This window comes from Lathamus discolor, chromosome 9 (genome assembly GCF_037157495.1).
Source record: "Lathamus discolor isolate bLatDis1 chromosome 9, bLatDis1.hap1, whole genome shotgun sequence".
Lineage (NCBI taxonomy): Eukaryota > Metazoa > Chordata > Aves > Psittaciformes > Psittacidae > Lathamus > Lathamus discolor.
Genome location: NC_088892.1, coordinates 2945105 through 2969599, shown reverse-complemented (window position 1 = coordinate 2969599; position 24495 = coordinate 2945105). Strand labels below are relative to the sequence as shown.

Here is a 24495-nt window from a genome sequence, read left to right as displayed (position 1 = left end):
ACTTTATGGCTAATTCTTCGTAGATAAGAGATGAATCACGGTCCAGGCATTAGTGGGAGAGCTAAATGAGAGCCAAGGTTACTCCCATCATTTCCCATGCACTATCAATCACCCTGCCGTAATGTAAGTAGCCCTGAAATACAGGCAAACTAATGTTTATCTCTCAAAGATGAATAGTTGAGACTAAAACATCAAGCATTGACTTTGTCACTGAAAATTGTGAAGGGCTCGGCTCTAGTTGTACAAGCTACAACTCATCCCTTTGTAGTCATACCTGCAGCCACTACTAGCAGAGTTTACAATAATTCATACTTCGTTTTAGAGTCCATTTCTTCCCAAGAAAATAAAACAACTTTTCAAGCATTCACATTAATATCATTCATATCAATATCACTTTCTTGTTTTCTACAATCATTGTATAAATAAGTCCCATTAGCTAATTGTTTGCAGTGACAGAACAGTTTTTAAATTGCCAAGTTTAATGTCCTTGAATTTCATTCTCCTCTCTTAATGTACTATGAAAGAAGGCAAACAAAGCCCACTACATTCATTAGCACTGCAGGAGTCAGTGATAACATCTTTATTAATTGTGAATTAACCCTGCGAACTATTTAAGTCCATTCAGTGTCTCCAGAAAGACTTTTCCACACTAAACTAACAGACCTTGACATTTTTCTGTGAACTCCTCCCATTCCTGCTGCGCTGTTTATGAAAGATAAGTATAAACTTCAGTGTTATTTATTATGGGAGGTGGTGGTAAATGACAGAGCAGGTCAAGAAATACAGGTTATTCACCACAGAAAATGGGATGGAGGGAAGCACAAATGCCTTTAAAAAGATGTGGAAAGCTATGCAAAAAAAAAAAAAAAACAAAAAACAAAGAAACAAAGAAAAACATTTAATGTTTTGAAAACAGAAACTAAAGCCTGTTTCTGTAGTGACTCAAAGTAATTATTGCAGTTTCCAGATTTACTTCCACAAAAAAAACTAAAGCATTTTTCAAACAACCTCTAAAATTACATGCAGGAAGGTCCATTAAGTCTAATGCTTGAAATTCCATCCAAACCAAAGCAAACCATTTCTGTGAAATCATTTACATGAAGGCAAAAAGTCACCATGCCTCAGGATATAAAAGCTAATCACCAGCTGGAATTAAGAAAAATGAAACCCCAGGGCAGAGTACTGCACAATGGGTTCTATCATAAGAGTGATTGTACTCCCTGCTGGTGTACAGGCAGTGGATGTTTCATCAAACTGATCATTCATTTTCCCCACTAATACAGTTTCTATGCTCCTATGTGTCCCAACACTATGATAAAATAAGTTAACCATTAAGCTCATAAAGATCGACATCAGATAGTTTTTTTGCTTGCTTAGATGCCTCAGAATACTTCCCTGAAATTACTCACAAAATTACTATTTCAAGTCAGTACCAGACTAAATTCTTATAGAAGCAAACATACGGGTTATGTGTGATGCTTTGGTTAGCAAGTACATTCTTCCCTGTTGGAGCGTAGTTCCAGTCCACCTCATGGATCCCGAAGTAATAGACTCTGGTGACACCTCCAGCAAACACAGGTGACAGCATGTGGATGCAAAGCAGCAACAACCAAAACAATCCCATCATAGCCTGAAATGAAGGTGCTTTTAGAGGTTACACCTATTTGGGAGAAAAGAAAAACAAAGGTAGTGGAATATGATGACATGGTTTGAAGGTACCAAACACTTTGCAAGGGGATGAAAAAGTCCGGCAGAAATCCTGGATCGTTATTCAAGGTGGATTGAGAGTATGCCATGCTGATCAGTCCCCAGTACGAAACATTACTTCTCATAACAGATTAACCTTTGTCTGTAGTTTGCTTTCAAATGCTTTGTTCCATAGTGTTAACAGAATACTAATTCAGTAGGCATTCACACAGCAGGAGATAAGGTGAACAGATTCACAGCTAGAGCTGTGTTAGTATCTGTAAATGCCACACACTGTGTAACTGTCATCTTCGGGCAGCACTGTCCTGAGCAGAAAGTGCCACACACACTGGAATTTCAAGTGACTGTTTTTCCACTGCCTCTGATGCCCCAAATCATCTTACAGGACAACATACAAAAGGAAATAATCCTGAACAAGTACCTTTGTATTTTAAACTGCTGCCAATATCTATTCCACTAACCCACTTGAGAACATGCAAGTTAGTCAATATGAAGTAATTTTAAATTGTAACTTCTTTAAAGACTGCTCTTAAAGAGTGATTCTCTGTAATCCAGGGAGTGCATCCTCACACTGGGCTGCCCAAGGCTCTTTGCTTAGTCTAGTTCCATTAAATATTTTCTCCATTAAAGTAAGGGCCTTACTCATAAAACTTCTAGTTAACACCAACCTTGGTGTGAATAAGCACCAGGAATACTCTGAAGAGAGATCCAGGGCAAGTTGCAGAAACTATCTGAAATAGTCAAAATACATTTCTGTGAATGTAAGAGTAAAAAACTACATCTATGAAGGAGAAGCTGATGCAACATGGAGCAGCAGAATTACATCAAAAGATAAGAAAATAGCTTAGGGTTAAGATGGATGACAAACTAAACCCACAAGAAATCTCATCCAGGCATATAATTAACAAAGCTGGATGTAACCGATAATGAAACTGCCATCTAAAACAGACATCCAGCTCTTGAGACACAACAGCACCTTGGAAAACATTCAGCAGAGAGAAGCAGAAAGCAAAAGAATTGGAAAAATGTGACCTTGCAAGAAAGCTTAAAGGAATCAGTTTTCCTTAATTTCAAGAAGAGGGGGATGGGGACATAACACCATAACAAACAGATTTTTTTCTGAAGAGTTTATCAATATTTATTCTCCCCCATCTTTGGCAATAGCAACATAAAAATATGAGGTTTATTTGCAGCAAAGCTAGATATTCGGTAAACTTTCAGCTAGCATGACATCACACTAGAACAGCTTTCCCAGAGGAGCTGTGAAATTTCTTCCCACATCCAACACACAATACACAGGATTCAACCCCAGTACATGACAAAGGAGTAGATACCTTCCAAACCTTTATTTCAGAGCTCTAAGCATGCTGTAATACCCCCAGAAACTAATGACAATTGAGTAAAAATTATTCCAAACAGTTATTAAATTGATAAATTGAAAGAAAGCAACTCTCAGTTTGGAAAAAGAAACCTCCCTTCCCAGAAGGGGGCTGTAGGGATCTCTAAATCCAAGATGGTTTTAATCCATACTTCTGCCCCTGCAGTTCCACCAGCAAGCCCTTCAGGTCCTGGTCACACACCTGAAGGAACTCAGACATAGAACAGCTCTTTCCCCACAGCCCAAGCAGAGCAGGGAATGATGGCACTAACCTCACCAATCTCTGTCCCTGCTGCTTGTGCTCCAGAAACCGTTCCTGCCCATGGGGAGGTGAGGTACCTGCACTGACCTACTCACTGCACCAGTAAAGAGGTTTCAAAGCAAGGCATTCAGAAAGTTTCACCCATGCTGTCTTACCATACTAGCAAAGGGCAGTGGTGACAGCAACAAGGAAAGACAGAGCTGGCAGCACCAGCCTGAAGCCTCTCACCCTGTCAGCACACACCCTGCTGGGAAGGGCCAGGGGATGACTCTGACGAAGAAGTAGCCTTCTTGTCACCCAAGGCCAAAGTACACAGGAGCAGTTTTCCAGAGAAAGCATACCCAATGCATGGGGTGGCTATCCTCAAGGGAGCCGCTGAGCCCGGGGAGTCAGCATAGGCTAATCTTTATGTCCTCTTATATTAGTGATATCTGCAAGCAACATCAAATCCTAGGAAAGGGCAAAGCTGAGATTGTAAGCCAAGTGTAAACAGCAACTCTTACAGCTGGTTGCAAAAGCTGCCTGCTGAGACAAATCCCCCTGTATCAGCCCAGTTTCCTACATGTCGGAGTCCCTATTACAACATCAAAACCGCACGCAGCAGCATCAGGATACATAACAGAAAACATACTTGACCAGAAGTCACAGGAATCTAAATAACTTGTGAATGTGCTCTGGCACTGGAAAAAGTGACGGATGAGGTCTCTGAGGCAGCTTCATCGAGGCTTTACAAGTAGTCTGTGTGGACCCCAGGCTTTCTGTTTGATCAGGACACTGCACGTGTACCTCTGGGGTAATTTTAGGAAACAGCAAAGCAGCATCACTGAATCTTCACTCAGTGAAGGTTCGGCAGGCTACAGTGATTCTGTTCTCACACTCTCTCTACAGTAACTAATCATCATTTAGTCACTCTACTAGTACAAGATAAAGGAAACCAACAATTTTTTTTTTTTAAAGAAAAACCAAACCCCCTTAGTTTTTCTTTGAAACATATGCCTTAAGGATAAAGGAAAAGCCCAAACCCAACTTTATATCACATTCATCCCTGAACCTTTATACGTCACAACAGAACGCTGACTCCCAGGACTTCCCCTCGCCAATTCTCCAACAGCACAGAAATGACAAATTAACAGAAAATTAGAGTTCAGTTTACGCAGTAGCCAACCAACTTCCACTGACCACGGCAGAGAGCCTGACCGCTAGCTTCCTCCCCGACACGAGAGAAGGCGCGAAGTCTCTTACGTGCTGCGCGGGCGGACGCGGGACCTGCTGGCGGCTACAGCCGGAGGCAGCGCCGGCGGCGGGACCTCGCGGAGTGAGGTTGCACCGGCTCCAGCGCGTACAAAGTCCGCACCGACAGCAGGCGCTGCCTCGCCTCCGCCTGCGCCCCGCCCGTCCCGGGCCACCCCGCTACGCACCTGCGGGCTGCGCCCCTGTCGCACCTGCAGCGGGCCCCACCGGCGCACACGGCGTCCGGACTGCAGCGTCCCACCGGGCCTCCGCCCCACCACAGCGCGCCCCTGCCCGTCCCGCCCAGCACCGGTGTCCCGCTCTGCCCCGACCGCGCTGGGGGGCTCAGCCGCCCGGTGCGCCGAGCCCCGGGAGCGCGGGGGCTCGAGGCCGGGCGGCTGCACGTACCTGCCCGGCGGGACAGGCCAGGCCGCGGCCGGGACGCGGCCCCCCCAGCGAGCCCTCCCCAGGGACGCCGCGGGCGAGGCAGGGCCCTTTAAAGGAGCCCGCGGAGTCACGTGGCCGTACCGCGCTCCCCCTGGAGCACAACAAGAGTCACGCTCCCAGGCGCCGGGCGGTGCTGGGGGAGGGGGCGGGGCTTCAAAGAGGTCACCAATGAACGAGCTCCTCGGGCCGCGGGCGACGCCCCTCGTGGCGTCACGGCCGCCGTTGGCCGCTCCGCCCTCCGCCGGCCCGTTGCACGAGTGCGCGGCCCGGCCTGAGGATGCGGGAGGGGTTGGCGCTGCCCGGCGGCCCCGGCGCTGCCCCGGGGCCCGGCTTCGCGCCGGTGCCCGGTTTCCTGGCCAAGCTCTGGGCGCTGGTAGAGGACCCGCAAAGCGACGACGTCATCGGTTGGAGCAGGGTGAGAGCGGCCCGCGGGGCCCTGGCCCGGCCGGGCGCCGCCACCGCCCTCCGCGGGGCGCAGAGGAGAGGGGAGCGGACGGGCTGGGGCGGCACAAAGCGGGTGGCGGGCCAGGGCCAGGACCGGGGAGGCTGCTGGGTGTCCGGATCTGTTGGGGTGGAAGTGCTGGGGCGGCACGGCGGGGCTCTGCGGGCGGGGCGGGGGCCGCTCCGCCGCGGGGAGTGGGTCCGGCCAGGAGGCGGGGCCGGGAGGGGCATGAGCGGTGGCTGGGGACGGCACCAGGCCTCCGGGAAGCTGGCGGGTCGGGAGGCCTTCGGCCGGCCCCGGGGGGCAGCGGGGCGTGACGGCGTGGGCTGGCGCTTCAGCGGTGGGGGGAGGCCCGTTGTGGCGGGCGGAACCGGCGGGTGCGGAGGTTGCGGGGCCGGACGCAACCCCGCGGCGGGGGCCGGGCTCTGCCTGTGCAGACGCCACGGAGGGAGCGGGTCCCGGTGCCAGCATCCCAAGTGGCCCGGCGCAGAGCGGTGAGGTTCCGTGGAAAACGCGCTTTGAGAAGTAATTAACTTGTAATTTTCCCGTCCTGCCGTAGGAAGGTTGGGCCGCCTTGGCCTGAGCGCCTTTGGGCGCTGTACGGCTGAGATCTGGCACGGGCATGGCGTTATTTCTGTCTCCTGTCACTTTTACATCCCTTAGCATTTCTCCACTTGTTTTTCCCCAGAGGTTCAGCCATTACAAAGGCAAAGAAGAAAATAATAATTTTTTGCTTTTTTTGTGACTAACGTGAAACTGCCACAAAAGACCTGCCGGGTTTCAGGAAGTTTGAGAATAGGCTAAATCCGAAGCTGCTTTTGTCGTAGTTACACTTCCTCACCGCTGGGCTGTGTGGTCTGAACTTTCTGTAGCTCAGCAACGCTCCGTGGTTATTTCGAGTGGTGACATAGGCCTTACAATGGAAGAATCTTGTCAGGGTCTGGGCAAACTGGCCGAGGAGATAAAAGCCCTCTAGTGGCATGACTTTCATTGTGCTGGAGCAATGGTTATGTTTCCTGCGGGCAAAGAGAGTGACAGATACACGGGGGTTTCAGAAGAATTTTTCTATGGTCTAAGACAAAACTTCAACGGCTTTGAAACTTCAGGTTTTTAAAAATGTCCCATTCAGTAGAAATATTCCGTGTAACTGTCTTTTTGCATCCAAACTTTTTAGTACAGTCCCAAGTACTAGGAAGTGTTTACACAAACTGTTTTGCCCTGCCCTGCCATCGCTGTTGATTTATGGTCTTGACACCTTAGAAAAATTGTGCCTGTTCTCTGTTACTTCTGCTTATTTCCTAGAATGGTGAGAATTTCTGCATTCTGGATGAGCAGAGGTTTGCCAAGGAGCTACTCCCCAAGTACTTCAAACACAACAATATCTCCAGCTTTATACGACAACTTAACATGTGTAAGCATCAGCAGTTCTTATGTTTCCTTTCTGCTAAGTTCATTGCTATGTGGTATTGATTTGAAATTCTTTAATCAAAACAACTGACTTGGCAGGTCCCTGAAAGCCTGAATTCTGGTTTTAAGTTTGCTTTGCAAAAGAAAAGAACAGTAGAACCTGGCTTAGTTTTTGCTTTCTGTGTTTTGAGCAGTGACTGTAAAAAATACTGTTTAACATGGTGGTACCTAAAGCTTGGATAGAGTTTTCTGGGCTCCAGTGGTAGTGTTAATGGTACCTAGAGGAAGAGCAACCATATCTACACCCATGTATCTAGTATATAAAAAAAAATTAATTGCCTAGATCATGCTGTTGCCTGCATTGCTGTGTTGAAACAATATTAGTGACGCTGATGGATCAAGCTGGACTGAGTTTCTCATTATGTTTTCTGTGCTCTACGTCTGAGCATCATGTAGCATCCCATTACACGTGTACAACTTGTACAGGCAAAGAGCTGGAGGGAAGAGGTGATTCAAAGGTGCAGTACAATGTACAGGGCTGCCACACAGCAGATACAATTGTTTTGCAGCAAATAGCTTATGGGCTGAGTGAAAGTACAAACTGCATGGAAGATGGCCATCTTGCTTAGATATTTCATGTGGAGTAAAGGGCAGGAACTCTCTGTCCTTGCCCAGTAGGTTTGCATGGTCTCTCTAACTGATGCCTGTGTAGATTTTGGCTGACGTGAGAAAGCTTACCTTTAGCCTCTTGACACAAGGTGGATGTTGCTGTTTGTGTTAAGTCATCATCATTTAGGTTTCACATGATAATGCAAACAGGCAGTTGTCAGTTGCCTTGCATCAAGGGCAAATGCTAAAATGAAAATATTCCTGTGAATACTTACAATGTGATGGCAGCCTCCTTTTCCTGCTGGACCTATTCTAGCTTCAAGTAAAGTTTTCTTATGGTAGTGCTGTTGGGGCACAGTGAAACAGAGGTACAGTGAAACAGGAATACATTAACTATGTTAAAATCTTGAATGAGAAGAGATAGAAATTGGTCTGTCAACTGTATTTTGTGTCTACCCTGTGGTACTTGAAGCAGGGTTGCAGTGATGGCAATATAGCTGACAATGTCTTATTTCATGCAGGCAGTCTGGTATAGAGAAAGTACTCTGTGTGCATGTGTTGCATAGGCTGAGAACTGATTTTTCCTCCTTTATTCTGTAGACCCTGGTGGTACATGACAGCATTTGTTTTGATTTGTAGTTGTTTGGGATTATAGTCATGAAAAGGAAAGTGCACTGTTCCACTGCTCCCACTGGGGCAAGATTTTATTCAAGATGTCCTTATAACTCTGATTTGTAACTCACTTCTGTGGTGACTTGGACATCCCTGTCTTGCTGCAGAAACTAGCTAGTCTCTGCCTTGCATGCTCTTTGTATGACCTGTGAGGTCATTTGATGGTATTGTGGACATGTTCTCTAGCTGTGAAGGCTGGAGCAGTCAAATCACTGAGCACCGAAGAAAAGCTATTTTGGCTGGTTTCCATAGTTTCTGCTCCCACTGACTGTAGTGCTTCAGGTGTTTCAGTAGCCTTGGGGTTTTTTTTAGCTGTATGCTATTACAGTCAGCTTTGCACTGAAAGAAATTACTTTGATATGTATCCACAGATGGTTTCAGGAAGGTGATTGCCCTGGAGAATGGTATGATTACAGCAGAGAAAAGCTCAGTCATTGAGTTCCAGCACCCTTTCTTCAAGCAAGGGAAGGCACATTTACTGGAAAACATCAAGCGCAAGGTACAATCTAAGCATGTATTTACTTCACTTTGCTATGAAAAGTAGCTGTTAAAGAGCATGTCGGGGGGCTTCAAATACTTCACAGCCAACAAATCCCGTGGGAACCAAGGCTGTGCATCATGATGCAAGACTTTGCAACTCCATCCTGAATGCCAGGCTTGGCTTGGCCTCCTTATCCCAGCATTTAGACAAAACACACCCCACTGTTTGGCAGTGCCCTGGAGTAGTGCCACATCTTCATAGCTGTCATGCTAGAACCCCTTTTTCACAGAGAATTCATATACCCACTTACAGCTTAGCATGGTCTTCAATTCTGCCATCATAGAGCTGGAAAGAGTCACAAAGTGAAAGAAGCAAAAGAAAATACAACCCTGTCTGGGGCTTCTTATTGAAAATTAGCAAGGGCATCAGTATTCAATTCATTTGGGTGACTTTGCATAAATTGCATTATTTCTCCAAAACTATGTTGCCACTAGGCTACACCTTTATTAGTACTTTCCAGTTTTATCTTGTACATTCAGGCCTTGTCTGACCTGTTCCAGCACAGATATTTATCCTCTGTTGGTACTTTAGAGCGCGTAATATCCTCCCTGCCAGAGAAAGATAGTATCATGATACATCACATTGACACTTGAACTGCAGAATCTTTTCTTTAGAATGTTGTAATATGGTAGCTACATTGCCCAAGTTAATAAAAGCAGAGGATAGGCTTGAGAGTCACAATTGTGTTTTGATTGATTCTCCACTGTGCTGTCTCTGCTCAGAATCACAGTGGATTAAATATAGTTGTACAGTTGCTTCTCTGACTCAGGCCTATGCTTTCCCCAGATGCTGTAATCGCTAACTTGTCTTGGCTTGCACACGTCTCTTGCTGGTATGTTGGGGCTGTCAGCTGATGATGTTCTGTATGGCACCATGTATCCTAGGTGTGTTGCACTGGGTGGAGTATTCTAGATGGAAAGACAAAAGCTCTAGTTAGTGCCAAGGACATTCATATGAAACTACTGAATAGGTTGATGAAACATTCTTCATTGAACAGGAAATGTTAGTGATTTTTTGCAAAACATCCATTAATTTTCCTGTTCTTTTACTGTCTGGAATGGAGCCCTATTTCAGTACTTGCTGTACACTGGACTTAAAGCTTCTAACAGGAGTGCAGGTTTGAATGCAGGACTTCCTTTACTTACTCCCTTTTACTGTCAGTTCTGCTGAAATGCTTCAGTCTTGACACCCTTATATCTAGGTCAGGACCCTGAAGAGAAAAATTTCTTACACTTGGGCAGAATGTTTTAGTTTGGCTGTTTTATGGGGGCAGGCTGACTGCTTTTGAAAATTTCTACCTGTCTCCATCTTTTAGGTGTGTTCCCCATGGAGAGGTGGTATGCTGAAGAGAAATCAGCCATGAATTTCATTGGGGATACAGCTCAATGTACCTTAGTATAACGTATTACCCACAAGAATAGTGAAGCATCTAAAAAGGTAGATGGAGAGGACTGTCAGGCCACCCAGTCCATCCTTTGTTACAAGGATTATGTTAAGAATGTAGTTGGCTATTTCTGTGGAGTAATAACTGCATAGCAATTATATTCTGTTTCATCATGAAGTAATGGGATATTTTATAACACTGTAGATCCATTTCTGACTATCCCATTCTCCCCTGGAAAAAAAGGGGTCTGGGAGCCAACCTGCATGTAAGATACCTAGCATTTCAGCAGGCCAGTTGCAGATGCTTTCACACATGTGTCCCCCTCTTGGAATTCAGTAGAATAGTAAGAAATATCATAGTGTGTTGTAGGCAAGAAGGGACATCTGGTGGTTATCTGGTGCAACTCCCATTTGGTTCAGTTACAGTCAGCATTTAGCTAAATGATTTTTAAAATGCCCCAAAACCCGGACATGTCATTCAGATGTGCGATGCACCAGACGCGTCTTTTTCAAAATCCTGAATTGTGTGTTAGCCATCAGTGCCACCGCCACAGAGAGAGCTGCTGAAAGAACTGGAAAAGTTAGAGTATGGAAGTGTGGGGAGAAGAAAGTGAGCTTTTTGCTTTCTGATGGCTTTTCTGCCATTGTTTAAAGAGGTGGCATTCACGAATTCTGCTGTGGGCAGACGAGCAGAATCAGACTTTCTCGAGACAAGTCTCTAAAATTTTGGAATGTCATGGGCAGAGAGGTAGTAGAGCAAACACCAGTGGGAATCTGCAATTCAGATAGTATGGGATGAATTTTCAAATTGAGTAAGATGTGTCTATTTAGACACCTTTCCCTCCTACCAGGAACCTAATTGAAATGTGTTACTGCTGTGCTGGCATATTTACCTGCACCTAAAAGGAATATGATTGTCTTGTTCTTACTCCACTATGAATTATGTTTTGTTTATCTGGGGTCTTACTCTTTGACACTAGAGGGCAATCTGTCATCAGACCCGTCAGAGCAAACACCCTAGGGAAGGCTCTTTTCAGTCAGTGTTAGGTTTTTATCATGAATGACAATGGTGAGCCCTCTGTCTACACGTACAGAGTGCTAATCTCATGTTTTCATTGACAACTTTTTTTTTTGCATACAGTGTAGACTGTCCTAACAGCTGTCACCTATAGTAATTGTGGTTTGTGATGCGTAAGAATTGTTACGTAATCTTTTAATGGGGTTTACAGACTAACTACACTGTTCCTGTAGAAGAGAGCATGCAAAGCACTATTTGTAGTAAAACTTGTAACCTGGTCCTGTTTTAGGTATCTGCAGTAAGAACTGAGGATCTCAAGGTCTGTGCAGAGGACTTGCACAAAGTGCTAGCTGAAGTCCAAGAAATGAGAGAGCAGCAGAACAACATGGATGTCAGACTGGCTAACATGAAGAGGTAGACTCGTCTGTTTCAGAGGCACTTATGTGTTGAGTGTTGCTTAGGTCTAATGGAACTTGACTCGAAATATGGGGTTCATTTGAACTGGAAATGGGTGAAGCTGTATTTTTTTCTAAGAATCCCCATTCCATCCCACACAACGTTCTGTACCTTGTTTCATTTTATAATTCAGTTGCAGACCAGAGATGAAGACTGGGAATTTTTTGACTGTTTTGAGATTTCATTTTGGTTGCCAGCACCTGTAGTAGTTTTCTAGGACAATCAAAGTACTTCCTTTTTAAAACAAAAAAACCCAGGATTAAATGAGGTGAGGGAGAATTAGCCTTTGGTTTTATTTCTAACTGGAAGTGGGCTTTGCATGTCCTCATCAGATTCTCTTTGTATAGGCACCAGTAATTCATTCAGGTCATTGGAATGCACGCAGGTGTCAACTAAAGTTCAGGAGATACCTTCACTTCACTCCCTCTATTCCTTGAAACCAACCAAACAAACAAACAAAACCCATCAAAGGCTAACTTTGAAGCTGTTCTCAGATGGTCTCTGTTACACTCAGCCTGTTTTCAAACACTGAGTTTTATTCTGAGGTTTTAAGGCTTTGAAGGAATACTGCAGATCAAGATTGTTGATGGAGCAGAAGAGATTAAGAATGTCCTTACTAGTGAGAGTTTGGTTCTGCCTGATGGAAAATTGAGCCAATTTAACACAGAGTTTGTACTAGTGGATTGGATTAACTGATTGTTAGTTATCCATGGAAGGAATGTTGCCATTGGTCCTGCAAGGTACTGTGAAAGTTTGAAAGGTGTAAAACTAGAGCATATAAAGTAAACTCTGTTCATCCTCTGTCTTCTGATTTATTCTGCATTGCAGAGAAAATAAGGCCCTGTGGAAAGAAGTGGCAGTTCTAAGGCAGAAGCACAGTCAACAACAGAAGCTGCTGTCTAAGGTACCATTGCAGCATCTTCAGTGCTACCATCCTTATTCCTGCCTCTGTGATACTTCATGGCATTCTTTGCTTATGTAGAATGACAAATGACACAGAGCTGAACAGGCTATATTAATACAGCATAAAGAAAATGTTCACAGTTCCTGAGTGTCCCAGAAGTAGCACAGCAAAGAACCGCAAGCAAAACATTAAGGAAAAGTTGTAGGAATAAGGATTTACTTGTGTTTGAAATCTCAGTGATTTTCATTTGGAGAGAAATCAGTAAATCAAGCTGACCTGGGGTAAGCTTGAGGTTGGAGGCAGCGCGTGGTAACAGGAATCTAAAACAAGAGATTGCAGGCGCATGGAATGGAGTCTGTGAAAGATCTTGGACCAAGACAAAATTAGCCCATTCAAGAAGTCAACTTGGATCCCAGAAAGTATAGGAGCTTCTGCACTGGAACATATTTTCTCTGTTTCATCCCTCAGCTCTTTCTGGTCTGGAATCCTCTAGTGATTTGTGATGTTATATTACGTTTAGAAAAAAAAAAAGCCAAAAACTGTCCAAGTGGGGTATTTTTTCAATGACATTTCAACTGTCATTTTGTTTTTTAAGACACAAACAGAAATGGGTTTGTAATTTACCTACTAATTTCAATCACATAACTACATAATTTTGTAGTAAAATCTGAATTATTAAGTTAACATTAGGATTGCTGTGCTGACTACTTGGTTTTTGTTTGTATGTTTTTCCTTTTTAGATTCTTCAATTTATACTAAGTTTGATGCGAGGAAATTATATTGTTGGGGTCAAAAGAAAAAGGTAATTACTGGATAGTTCAAAAATCAATTTCAAATATGAGTTATAGGGATAACTCAGCTTCTAGGAGCAAGATACTTAAAGTGTATGAAGAATATTTTTATCACTTGTATATTCAAACTTGCATAAAACATCAAATTAAGATTTCTACTTCTTTATCACTAAAAAAAATTGCTGGGAAGAGACTATGCATCTTGAATTCTGAAGGGCAGAGTTATGAAAAATAGTACTCTTTCAAAATGTAACAAAAAGTTTGTTTAGAGTGCAGTCTCTAGTGTCTGCAGTACACTTGGTGAAAAACATTTCTAAAGGCCAGTTATCTTAGAAGTGGAAAAATGATTGTTCTTACCATTACTGTATGTATTTGACATTGCTACAGCTTTTTCCTGTGGGACTGTATGCTAAAGCCATGTTTTGTCTCAGATCTCTAACAGATGCTGCAGGTGCTTCACCTTCCAAATACAGTCGTCAGTATGTTCGCATACCTGTTGAAAGTGGCCAAGCAGTAAGTTTTCCCAGGGAAAGAGTTGATGGGTTGGACAGGATGATATACAGTGGTCTCAAAGTCTTCCTTGTAACTCTTAATACCCTAGTCTTACAATCAGATGCACTCCATTTTGAAATGGGCAGCTTTAAAGCATTGCTATCATGGAGGTCAGTACCACTAGTAAAAGATGAACTCTGAGCAGGACAGAGAAGGTGCAAAAAAGAAAGAAAGAAAGAAAAAAAAGACCTTAAAGACCTTTTTGTTTACTCATTCTACTCATTCTGTTTGCTGTATCCTGCAGATGGCTTTTTCTGAACATAGTGCAGATGACGAGGATGGAAATGGTACAGGTCTCATCATTCGAGATATCACCGATACCGTGGAAAATGCCACCAGTGGTCTCCCTGCTGTGGCACACACAAGTGGCAGAGCCAGGTACGTTTAAAGGATGTGGGAGTATTTATGCCTAGGTTGTTACTAGGTAGTTATGTTTGTTAGTTATGTTTATATATCCATATGAATTCTGGGAAACAGCTGCTCTGTATTTTTACTCCATTTGTGCATGGCAGGCCTGTTGGTAAGCTGTCTTTTTTACAACGTGTAGCATTAGTCATGGTGAGCAAAGATTTTTAGGAGCTTATGTCTCTTCAGGAGTACCTGAAAGGCTGTCAAGCTGATTGCACTTGAAGTTTAATTTTCTGATGCTTTTCTATCTATTCAACAAATAAGCACATACTAACTTTTTGACTGAATAGGGACATGAATGCATATATTGATTATAAATAAACAATCCAAAATGTATCCAAGTTAGTAATAAACAAACCAAGATCCAGTTGATGATTTCTCCTGTGTGTTGTTTCTCTTTGGGTCATATTTTAGAGAGCCACAGGCCCCTGTGGATCCTGGCTTACCTATTTGTCAAGTATCACAGCCAAATGTGTTAAATTGTGCAGAATCTGTCCCACCAGTTCATATAAATGATGTCAACAAACTCGGTGAAGTAGGAAATGTTGCTGTGGAACTCCATACTGCACAACCTAATACTCCAGAAGACCCCGTGTCAGTGATTGACTCCATCTTGAATGAGAGTAACTCTGGAAACCAAAACGATCCTTTGCTGGACAGGTATTAACTTTTTTCTGGAAACTGTTATGCTGTTACCATCTTGTGTGAGCTTGTCAAAGTTCCAGGGAATGTGTTTAGCAGAACACTGTGATTTATGTCTTTAAATGTTGTTGAACTGTATTGTTTTCTCCTTTGTTGGTAGGTCTTTAAAAAGACAAGTGTTAGCATTGCACACTAAAAGCAGGGCAAATTCATCTGTCATGTCTCTGATAATGAGTATGCCTGACTTCTATATCAGCGTGTCACTGTGTACACAGCCAACAGTCACTATGATTAAAACCTTAGTAACATTCTGCATTAATTTCAGGTGTAAGTTTTGGTCCCAAGCTTGTACGCCAGTTATCATATAAATCCAAATTATGACCGACGCAATTTCATACGTAAGGGTCCTGAAGGTTCGATCCACCATGTTTTCTCTGGCTCTGGTGCTTTCCTTATTCTTGAATAATGTATCAAAGCAGGTTGTTCGTTTATCTTCACTGCTGTAAAGGTGGTCAATAATATCTGGTACAGTCCACTCCACTTCTCCTGTAGAGGATCTCCTGAAAAATTCTTAACATAAACCCAGTCTCCAGATCTGAAAGGGTGAATCGAATAATCCAGACCTCTTGCTCTTGTCCATAATATTCTCTTATTTATCTCTTCCGATTGTTTTCCCAGATTGATCAGAAACTGTCATAGATAGCCTTTTCCCACTTCCTGAAGACTTTTTCCTTTAAACTGGGACTGATATGGTCTTCCATATAAAATTTCAAATGGACTAACCTCTTCTTTCAACCGAGGTTTAGTTCGAATTCTTAGTAGAGCCAGTGGTAAAGCTTGGTACCAATGTAAGTTCGTTTCCTGACTTATTTTACTAATCTGTTGTTTGATCAGATGGTTCATCTTATCTACTTGCCCACTGTCCTGAGGCCAGTATGGAACACGTAGTTGCCAATCAATTTCTAATTTTTTTGCTAATTTCTTGTAACAATTTTGCACTAAAGTGCAAGCCTCAGTCAGAAGAAATTGCTGATGGTACTCCAAAACAAGGTATTATCTTGCTTCGTAATGTTTTAATTACTTGTCTTTCATTATTTATCTTACAAGGGAATGCTTCTGGCCAACCTGAAAAAGTATCCGTTAGCACCAACAAATATTGATAACCCCCTTTTCTCAGTAGTTCAGAAAAATCTCATTTGCCACTGCTGTCCCGGATAACTTCCTCTCCCAATTGTCCCAATTTGATTTCTATTTTCAGTTTTAGGATTATTCTTAAGACAGAGCTGACATTGTTTTGTCACTAATTGAACTATGGTGTATAGATTCCTTCCTACAATTTGTTTAAGTATTTATACAAAGAGTTGCTACCCCAGTGAGTTTTGTTATGTTCCTCCTGAACTAACTTCCAGAGTTGGTTATAGGGGATTACAGTTCGCCCATCAGGTATCTGAACCCAGCCCTCTCTCTTTGTTTTCCTGTCCTTTTAGATCTTCAGACAATTTTCTATCCTGTTTTGAATACCTAGGTTTAGATTTCTCAATTGTTAGTTTGCCGTCAGGAATTAAGGACATGATTTTAGATTGTTCAGCTGCTCATCTGGCTTCAAAATCAGCCAAATTATTTCCAATTTTGTGATCAGAGTCAACTTGTTGTTGCCCTCCACAATACATAGTAGCTACTTCTTCAGGTAGCTGAACAGCTTCCAGTAGCCGTAGAATTACTGTAGCATGTTTAGTCTGTTTCCCTTGTGTGTTCAAAAGTCCTCATTCTTTCCAGGTAGCACCATGTGCATGTACCACACAAAATGCATATTTCGAATCAGTCCAAATATTTATCCTTTTGTCTTTAGCCAATTCCAGGGCTCTCATTAATGCTATTATTTCTGCCTTCTGGGCAGAGGTGTTCCCAGGTAAAGGTTTAGCTTCTATTACCTTTGAAGTGGTGGTAATGGCATATCCTGCCTTTCGTTCACCATTTTTCATGAAGCTACTACCATCAGTAAACCAAGAATCAGCATCTTCCAGAGGTTTTTCTTTCAGGTCTGGTCGGCTCTAATATACAGTCTCTATAGTGACCAAGCAGTCGTGTGGTAGTGGTTCTGTCGATTCTTCCTGCAAAAAGGATGCAGAACACCATAACCATGGATCCAAAGTCTGCACCATCCAGTCGTTCCCAGGAATGTCTGGAGCTCGTTGACAGTCAACAGTCAAGTCTGACAAATGGCTTCTTTTCTAGCAGCTCCAAGTTCTCTCTCTCCTCCTGTTATTTCATATCCTAGGTAGAAAACTTGGGTTTGGATTAGTTGGGCCCTTTGTTTGGATACCCGATAACCATTCAGTCCCAGAAAATTTAATAATTCCACCACCCACTGGATACATTCTTCCTTTGTTTCAGTAGCAATTAAGAGGTCTAGTTCTCATGCTAACTGATTTCCAAAAATTGTTGGACTGGTTTTAGACCCCTGAGGTAATACTGTCCAACTTAATTGAGTTTTTCTTCCTGCGTCAGGATTTTCCCATTCAAAAGCAAATAATTTTGGCTTTCTTTGGCTAATGGTAAGCAAAAGAAACCATTCTTTAAATCCAGGATGGCAAACAATTTCTGATTTAATTTTAGTTTGGTCAATAAAGTATATGGATTAGCCACTACAGGGTGGATGTCCTCTACTATTTTATTTATTGCCCTTAAATCTTGAACTAGCCTATAGCTTTCCCCATCTGCTTTCTTTACTGGTAAAATGAGGGTGTTATATTCCGATTCACATTCCACTAATCATATTTGAAAAATTTACCAATTATTTCTTTAATTCCCCTTCTATCTTGTATCCTTAAAGGATGCTGTTTTATTCGAACTGGGCAGGCCCCCCTTTTTATTTCAATTTTAATAGGCAAAGCATTCTTCACCTTACCTGGAATTTCTTATGCCCAAACTCCTGGGTATACCTGATTGAGGATTTCTTCTACTTTGGGGGGATTGGACTTCCCAATTTCCTGTTGGATTAATGACACACTCAAAGCTTCACACACCAGCCCTCATATTGCCAATTACTGGCACTGCCAAGTGCTGCCGAACAGTGGATCAAGAGTAGTGATTTCAGGAGACCACCCTGTGCTGCTTTGTCTCTGAGAACTGGATATGGATTTGTGTTGGTGATAGTCTGATGTTTCACTTTCTTTTCCCCTCATTTTTGCAAAGGTTAATTTCCTTTGTGCATTGTCAGATCAGATTTGCTTCGGGATCAAAATCATGCAGGCTGTGGTTTCACATGCAGCAGCATGTTTAAGCAGTTCCCAGCTCTGCAGAGCCCCTAAGCTTTATCAGTGCTGTCATTTGTATGACTGCAGGGTGAGTTGGGTTAAGGAGCAAACATTAGTTCTTTCTCTTGACAGCTTTTCTGCTGTGGTTAACTTCAGGTAGGAAGTGCTGAGATGATGTGTCACAGCACTTGCTGTGACCTGAAGGCCTTCTAATGTCTCATCTCATTGGCACTGCAGCATGGGGTGATGCCTTGGAACTGTCTGCTGCTGGTAGTTGAGTGTTCCAGTGCAGGATGTAGCTTGCCTCACATCAAAGAGTTCAGTACAGATGCTGTGCGTGCAGCTCCCTTTCCACTTCGTTCAGTGTCCCTTGAATCATGCCCTGTCCATGGAAATGCATACAATTTGGCAACAATCTGATGTTTCAGTATAGGAAAACAGGTAGTGTTCCTTCAGATCCAGATTGTTTCCAGCTCTTTGTTATTATTTGTTGTCCACAGGTGAAAGCCATCAGACCTTATTTTAAACAGATGTTGGTCTACAGTCTGGGATCTAAGAACATTCAAAAGATATTAAAATGAAGGAGGAAGTAGGTATGGAAGGAGGAGTTGTCTTTTGGTATGGTAGCTGTTATGGTACTTGCAGTTCAGATAGTCTTCCCTGTACCTGTCCTTCAAAGAATTGAACCGTGAAAAGTGATAAAGGAATGTGGTTTCGTTAATTTGGCAATAAGCTATTCTGGAATGTGAGCAACCTGCATGTCGTGCACAGGAAGGTCCTAACAACTGTTTCTTAGAGCACTATATAATTTTGTCTTTTTAGAGAAGAAATTCAGGATTTCCTTAATTGCATCGACGCCAACCTTGAAGAGCTTCAAGCAATGTTATCTGGGAAGCAGTATAACTTTGGTTCTGAAACTTTCAGTGATGTGAGTGTCTTTGCACTTTTTATGATTTCTGAAAAATACTGATGAGTATGCATCATGACATTTTACTGGTTTATTCCATGTTGTAATGGGCAAGGGCGGGGGGGAATTCTGAAAAGCAAGTAGTTACGAATAGAATGCGGCATAGGCATTCTAGGAGTCTTTAACATGGTACAAGGTAACACTGAGAGCCTTTTTCAGTTCATACAGTTTATCTGTTACACAGAACTCAAGGAGGGGGGAAAATGGAAAAAATTGGACTAACTTCTCCTTCTCAAGCCTTCGCCACTTATCATCACATCCTGATTATGTGGTTATGCATTTATAATACAGAATGAAACTCAGCCATACACCTGGAATCACTGGGCAACATGGTGTCCTTCTCTTCTCCTGTGACCTCAGTTTACCACCACAGGGTAAAAGGATATTGCTGTTAGCCTGTGGGGGAGCTACCTTCCTTGTGCTTCAGCAGATAGTGTGCTCTTTATCCTGCTTTCCTTTCAGGACCTGTCTGAAGTTTGTTTTAAGGGCCTTATTATATGACATATGGTCTGGTTTTGGTTTGGTTTTTTTCAGACACTTAATCCTGAGCTGCCAGCCCTGGATATGAACTTGATGGAAACTTCTGCTGGTATGGAAAATGTAAGAGTAAGATTTGCTTCGATGATGGGGAGGGTTAAGATGATGTTGAGAGCTAAAATTTCACTGATGCAGTTTGAGGATAGGGACTGGATTAATAGCACGGCATGAAACTACGATTTTTATCTTGTCCTGCTGACTTAATGTTTTCAGTTACATATATTAATTCAGTTGGCATATATGAATTTAAGTGGGTTCTCAAGATAATTTCAAATGTTGTGTTCCTAGCTGCATTAATACAGTCAGTGGGCTGACTTAAACTGCCACTTTACTTTGAATAACCTGTTCTTTGCTTTCTGAATACACCTGGGAACATAAGGAAGAGGGAAACAAACTGGTGTGTGTTGAATTAGCTGCCTATATTGAGGAATTTTTTTATTCTTATCTATTACTTCTATACCTTCTGTTTAGAATCAGAAGGCTAGAAAATCATCTCTTTTTGATCAAAGTATATTGAGAGCAGTTTCTTGGCTTATTTTTCCTAGCCTCAGGGATTCCCATGGTGTCTTTTAGCCAAGTAATAACTAGATCTGGGGTTATAGTTCAGATGAGATTGTGTCTTCAGTCTGCCTGAAGGCTGAATGAAAAGTACTAAATGAAAAATATAATGCAATATACTGTATTTATTCTGATCATGGCTATATGAAATTTCCTCAGAGGACATACAAAAGTTCAATGTCAATTTACTTCTCTTGGTTCAGTTCCTAGAATTGACTCATATTAAAAAAGAACCCAAAACCCTTGCAAGTGTAATTTATTTTGTAGTCCTAAAATAATATTTAGTCTAATAATAATACTTAATCTTAGGACTTCCCAGTCATAAGAGTTTAGACTACAACTGAGGCAAAATGCAACTGTGTTCAAGCAGTGCTTGCAAGATTTAATTATATTGATGAAATCGTGTTTAGCAGTGCTACTTCATCAAGACAGACAATAATAAAGCTTCTGGTTTGGAAGTTAAAATAAATGCTTGCTAGTCAGAAACTTGTTTGGCTTTAGTAAGTTTGTCTGTATTTGTCCATGCCCTCTCCTGAGAGCTCCTGTTTGCTGGCCCTCACGTCAACAATGGGCTCATTGATCAAGTGTTCCAAATCTCTTCTCTCCTCCTTTCACCTTTAATTTTGTTAACCTGTCAGTGGGGACTTTGATTTTGGTTTTGTTATTTTTGTTGTTTTCAGTGTTCTTACTCTATCCATTTTGTTCAGATTGCAAACTTGGCAGAGAGCACTGAAGACCTGGGATCAAGTGAGACAGAAACAGCAGGAAGCAAAGGTGGGCAGGAAGGAACACTGAGAGCTGTGTCAGCTCCAAACTCTTCCAAAACTGTGTATTGAAATGAAATCTTTGTAGCGAGTATTGTCATTTATCTCCTTTTTGGTCTGGGCTTAAAATTTTTGTGAACACTAGGATGTTTCATTGATCTTGATGAAGCTGCACCTCAGTCTTAAGAGGCTCCATCCTGTGCCCTGTGTTGCTGTTTACCATTTCCTTATACATGACACAGCGCCACAAGGGAGAGTAGAACTGCGAACAGCCTTGTGAAAGTATCTCTTACATGGGCTACAGCCCCCACAAATGCACTAATTTTGCTACTTCGGTGCTGCCATTGCATGCCATACGCAGTAGGGGGCTTGGAGTTCACTTCCGATACTCAACAGCCACAGGAGCCTTAGCTCCACTCTTGCAGCTGTGGGTTTAGTCTATCAGACCTATGCTGTATGATCTTCTCTAGTGAACCAAATTTTGAATCAGCCTCTCCAATTTTCCTTGTCATTCCTTGCCACTTACATGACACAGGAGCCTGGAGTTTAAACTGTTTGTTTTCCCTCAGATATGCAGCTGATACAGTACAGGGCCAATCCTCTGCTTTCATTATTCGAAGAACTACCTTCAGGTGAAGCTGCAGGGAAGATAGAGGACCCGAAAGACCTTCTACTGCCTCCCCTGGAGGAGAAACCTGCTCTTCATCCTCCATCAGGTAGTGGAACTGTCTTGCCACTAGCAGCTGCAGCAAGCCAAGCTGAGCGTCTGGATGCTCTGGGAATGGGTGACCCACCTCTCCTCTCAGAAGATGGAAATGGAGAGTATAAACTGTTTCCACTCTTGCTCCTTAGTCCTGTTGCTAACTTCATAGAAGAGGCCTCTGAGATAGAAACTTCTTGAACTCACATCGCATCTGTAACTGGCTTAGCAATGAGAAATAGATAACAAAGTGGATCAGCAAAAAGTGTGACCTCTCTCCTCACCTGCTTCCTGGGTGTCATATTCTATATGGACAAATGAACGTTCTCTTCAAGTAAAGAGCACATAACTGAAAACAAGGTCAAAGCAAGAGCTGGTGGGAGTGAAGGCACTGGGGGGCGGGGGGTGTGGGAAGAAAAACCTCCTTATAAGCATACCACAACATATTCCATAACTTTTTATCCAATATCTCTATTGCAAGAGGAGATTTGTTTGTATCCTGTTTGTAAAATTTGGCTGGGTTTTTTTTCTTGGGGGGAGGGATATGTCTTGGTTGGTTTTATTAGCTGAGTAGTAATGTGTGTAATATTTTAAACATGGGTTTTACTCTTCCTGAGAGCCTGTTTTGGTAGGTGGCTTGTCTACTGTTTGGAATTAAGATTTATTTCTGTTTTTTTAATTTTGGTTTCAATTTGAGATTTCTTTTTTTTTTGATAGTTTATGGCTATAGTTGTTTGCATCTGCTTAGATCACTTCCGTACTCCTAGATTTGCTCCTAGGTACAGGGAACATTTTTCCTATGGAAAATTACATTTTAATGGTGGAATATTACTTTGTAACATGCTAACACATATCCATTGCCACGGATTGTAGGTGTTGCGGTAGGAAGTGCTCGCCACCCTGCATAACGCTGATTTCTCATGCACATTGCATGGCAGTTCTTGTAGGATAGCTTGCGCCTAGCTCACAGGTCATGTGTCCTCAGAAGTTTTGAGTAGAACTGTTTCACGATTCACGTCTAGTAAAGCCCAGCAGCTTCCCTTAAAAGGTGTGGGGGGGTAGTGGGGAATAAACAACAAGAAAAAGAGTCATGGGGTAACTTGCATTGACATAGGTCATTACATTAAGGTTTCTCTTCTGCTTGTGGTAACTGCTTGTTTACCTGACCCTACATGAGCACTGGACTTTTTTTGCTTGCGGAACCTTAAAGCTAAATTAACCAGCTGCATTTGAGTCCTTTGACAGCAAATTACAAAAAACTAGTGTCTGCTTAATCAAAAACATCTTGCCCCAAAATTCCTTTCTGTGCTGTGTTCCTAACTTCTTTGAGCAGCTGCAATGCAGACATCAGCCCCTGGTGTCAGTGAAGTAGCAAGTTCTTCACTGATACCAGGTTTGTAGCAGTCTACCACTAGCCCACACAAACCTGAAATTTGCTGTGGTGATACCAAACTGATGGGGCTAGAAGAGCCTGGTAAAAAACGTGTTGTATAATTTCATGTGATATTTCCTACCAGCACAATTACTTGGAATTTATTTCAGTTTTAGGAATGCAGGCTACCTACAGGCTTTGTTCTCTCCAAAGTTTCTGAACTTGTAAGTTTTGAGTTCTTTTATATTCAAGAACCCAAGGTAATTTCATATTCTGAAGCCTAGTAGATAATGCATGATATCTATGCTGGCCTTAATTGGATTTGTGCTTCATTGTCAAATGTTTTGGTGCAGAGGAGGATCTTGCTACTGAGTGTGTGTGTATGTGTAATGCTTTTACAGTGTTGTTTTATTCTCATGCTTCTGTAACTGTTCTTTACCTCATGCCCCCTCATGTTTGTATCTTTCAAATTGCCTGTTGTCAAGTTTGTCTTATTCTAGCCTTTTCCAGTCTTTCATTTGCTTACTTCTTGAGACAAAGGGCTGAATAGTCTCAAGTTTTCATGAGCTAAAGGGAGAGAGGAAATGGGTGAAATGCATTTCTGTCTTGGGTTCAGGTTTGGTTGTGTTGTTTTGGTGTTTTTATTTCTTCCCAAAGGTCTCAGTTCTGCCAAGAGTTGAAGCAGTAAAAAGCAGGCTTTTCTTCTGTGCTGTTCTGACAGCACTGTGCAGACAACCACATTCTTTGAGAGGCTGATCAATAACTCTGACTTCCTGAACAGTTTAGACTGAAGTGTAGTTCCTGTTATGGATTACTGTCATGTTCTTCCATCACAGAGTCCTCTGATCTCAGTGTATCTCACCATCAGATATTTGATCGGGTTGCATAATAGTTTTTTAATGCACTTTGTCTCTTAAGAAGTTAAGAAACCAAAGCTTAAGAAAACTGCAAATACAAACTTGTGCATCTGTGTCTGGTTTATGTACTGGTCTAGGAAAAGTGTTTGTTTATGCAAGTTTCCTAAAAAAAAAAAAAAAAATAAAAAAGTATAAATATGACAATGGAAAGGGGAAGGCTGAGTAGAAGGAAAAATCTACATCCTGAAATAATTAAATGCAAGAATTGCAAAACCATTACTGTGTTTCTTGTACATTTGTTTTGTTTGTTCCTCTGTGTGTGCTAATACTTCCCAAACAGGCTTACTGAGTTTTCTAGAAAGGAGAGTTCTAGTGCTCTCCAGAGTATCATATTAGGCTGGCTCAAAAGTAACTGACATGTTAAGCTTAGCCTGGCACCTGTTTGCAGAGGTGTCAGCCTGAGAAAAGAAGAAAGATAAGGTTTATTATTAATCCACATTCAACATACCATGGAATGAAAGCTTGTGGGAATGGGATTGACCACCAGTGACAGTGAAGGGCCAGGCTGGCTTTGGGCATTTTGGCATTGCCTACAAATGGTGGGAGCTGACTGGGAGCCAGCCTCCACATTATG

At 42.5% G+C, this 24495-nt stretch overlaps 2 protein-coding genes across 5 annotated transcripts in view; one reads left to right on the top strand and one right to left on the bottom strand.

Annotated features, from left to right (window-relative positions):
• Positions 1–5097, bottom strand: part of HEPH (hephaestin) — a 29655-nt gene extending 24558 nt beyond the window's left edge. The window contains exons 1-3 of one of the 4 annotated variants that reach the window (XM_065689772.1): positions 4986–5095; positions 2376–2438; positions 1464–1660 (exon numbers count right to left, since the gene is read on the bottom strand). In XM_065689772.1, the coding sequence (XP_065545844.1) occupies positions 1464–1627 (164 nt within the window). In that variant the 5' untranslated portion in view covers positions 1628–1660; positions 2376–2438; positions 4986–5095. Of the gene's footprint in view, positions 1–1463; positions 1661–2375; positions 2439–4589; positions 4728–4985 lie in introns of those variants that run through there. The other 3 variants (XM_065689774.1, XM_065689770.1, XM_065689773.1) reach the window with 3 other exon arrangements.
• A 142-nt stretch (positions 5098–5239) lies between these two features.
• LOC136019322 (heat shock factor protein 3-like) lies at positions 5240–24137 on the top strand. Its single transcript, XM_065689432.1, has 13 exons — positions 5240–5439; positions 6769–6877; positions 8526–8653; positions 11386–11510; positions 12381–12456; positions 13197–13258; positions 13679–13760; positions 14044–14177; positions 14622–14867; positions 18929–19034; positions 19608–19673; positions 20876–20942; positions 21502–24137. Exons 1-13 carry the CDS (start codon positions 5302–5304, stop codon positions 21831–21833), a joined length of 1671 nt encoding a protein of 556 aa, XP_065545504.1. The 5' UTR covers positions 5240–5301; the 3' UTR covers positions 21834–24137.
• Positions 24138–24495: the final 358 nt, after the last annotated feature.

What these genes read in the sequence shown, in the direction of transcription:
- LOC136019322 (XM_065689432.1), top strand. Translation starts at nt 5,302, where the DNA reads ATGCGGGAGGGGTTGGCGCTGCCCGGCGGCCCCGGCGCTGCCCCGGGG. An exon ending in CTGTTGAAAGTGGCCAAGCA is followed by an intron (nt 13,761 to 14,043) that starts GTAAGTTTTCCC and finishes TGTATCCTGCAG; the next exon opens with ATGGCTTTTTCTGAACATAG. An exon ending in CTTCTGCTGGTATGGAAAAT is followed by an intron (nt 19,674 to 20,875) that starts GTAAGAGTAAGA and finishes CATTTTGTTCAG; the next exon opens with ATTGCAAACTTGGCAGAGAG.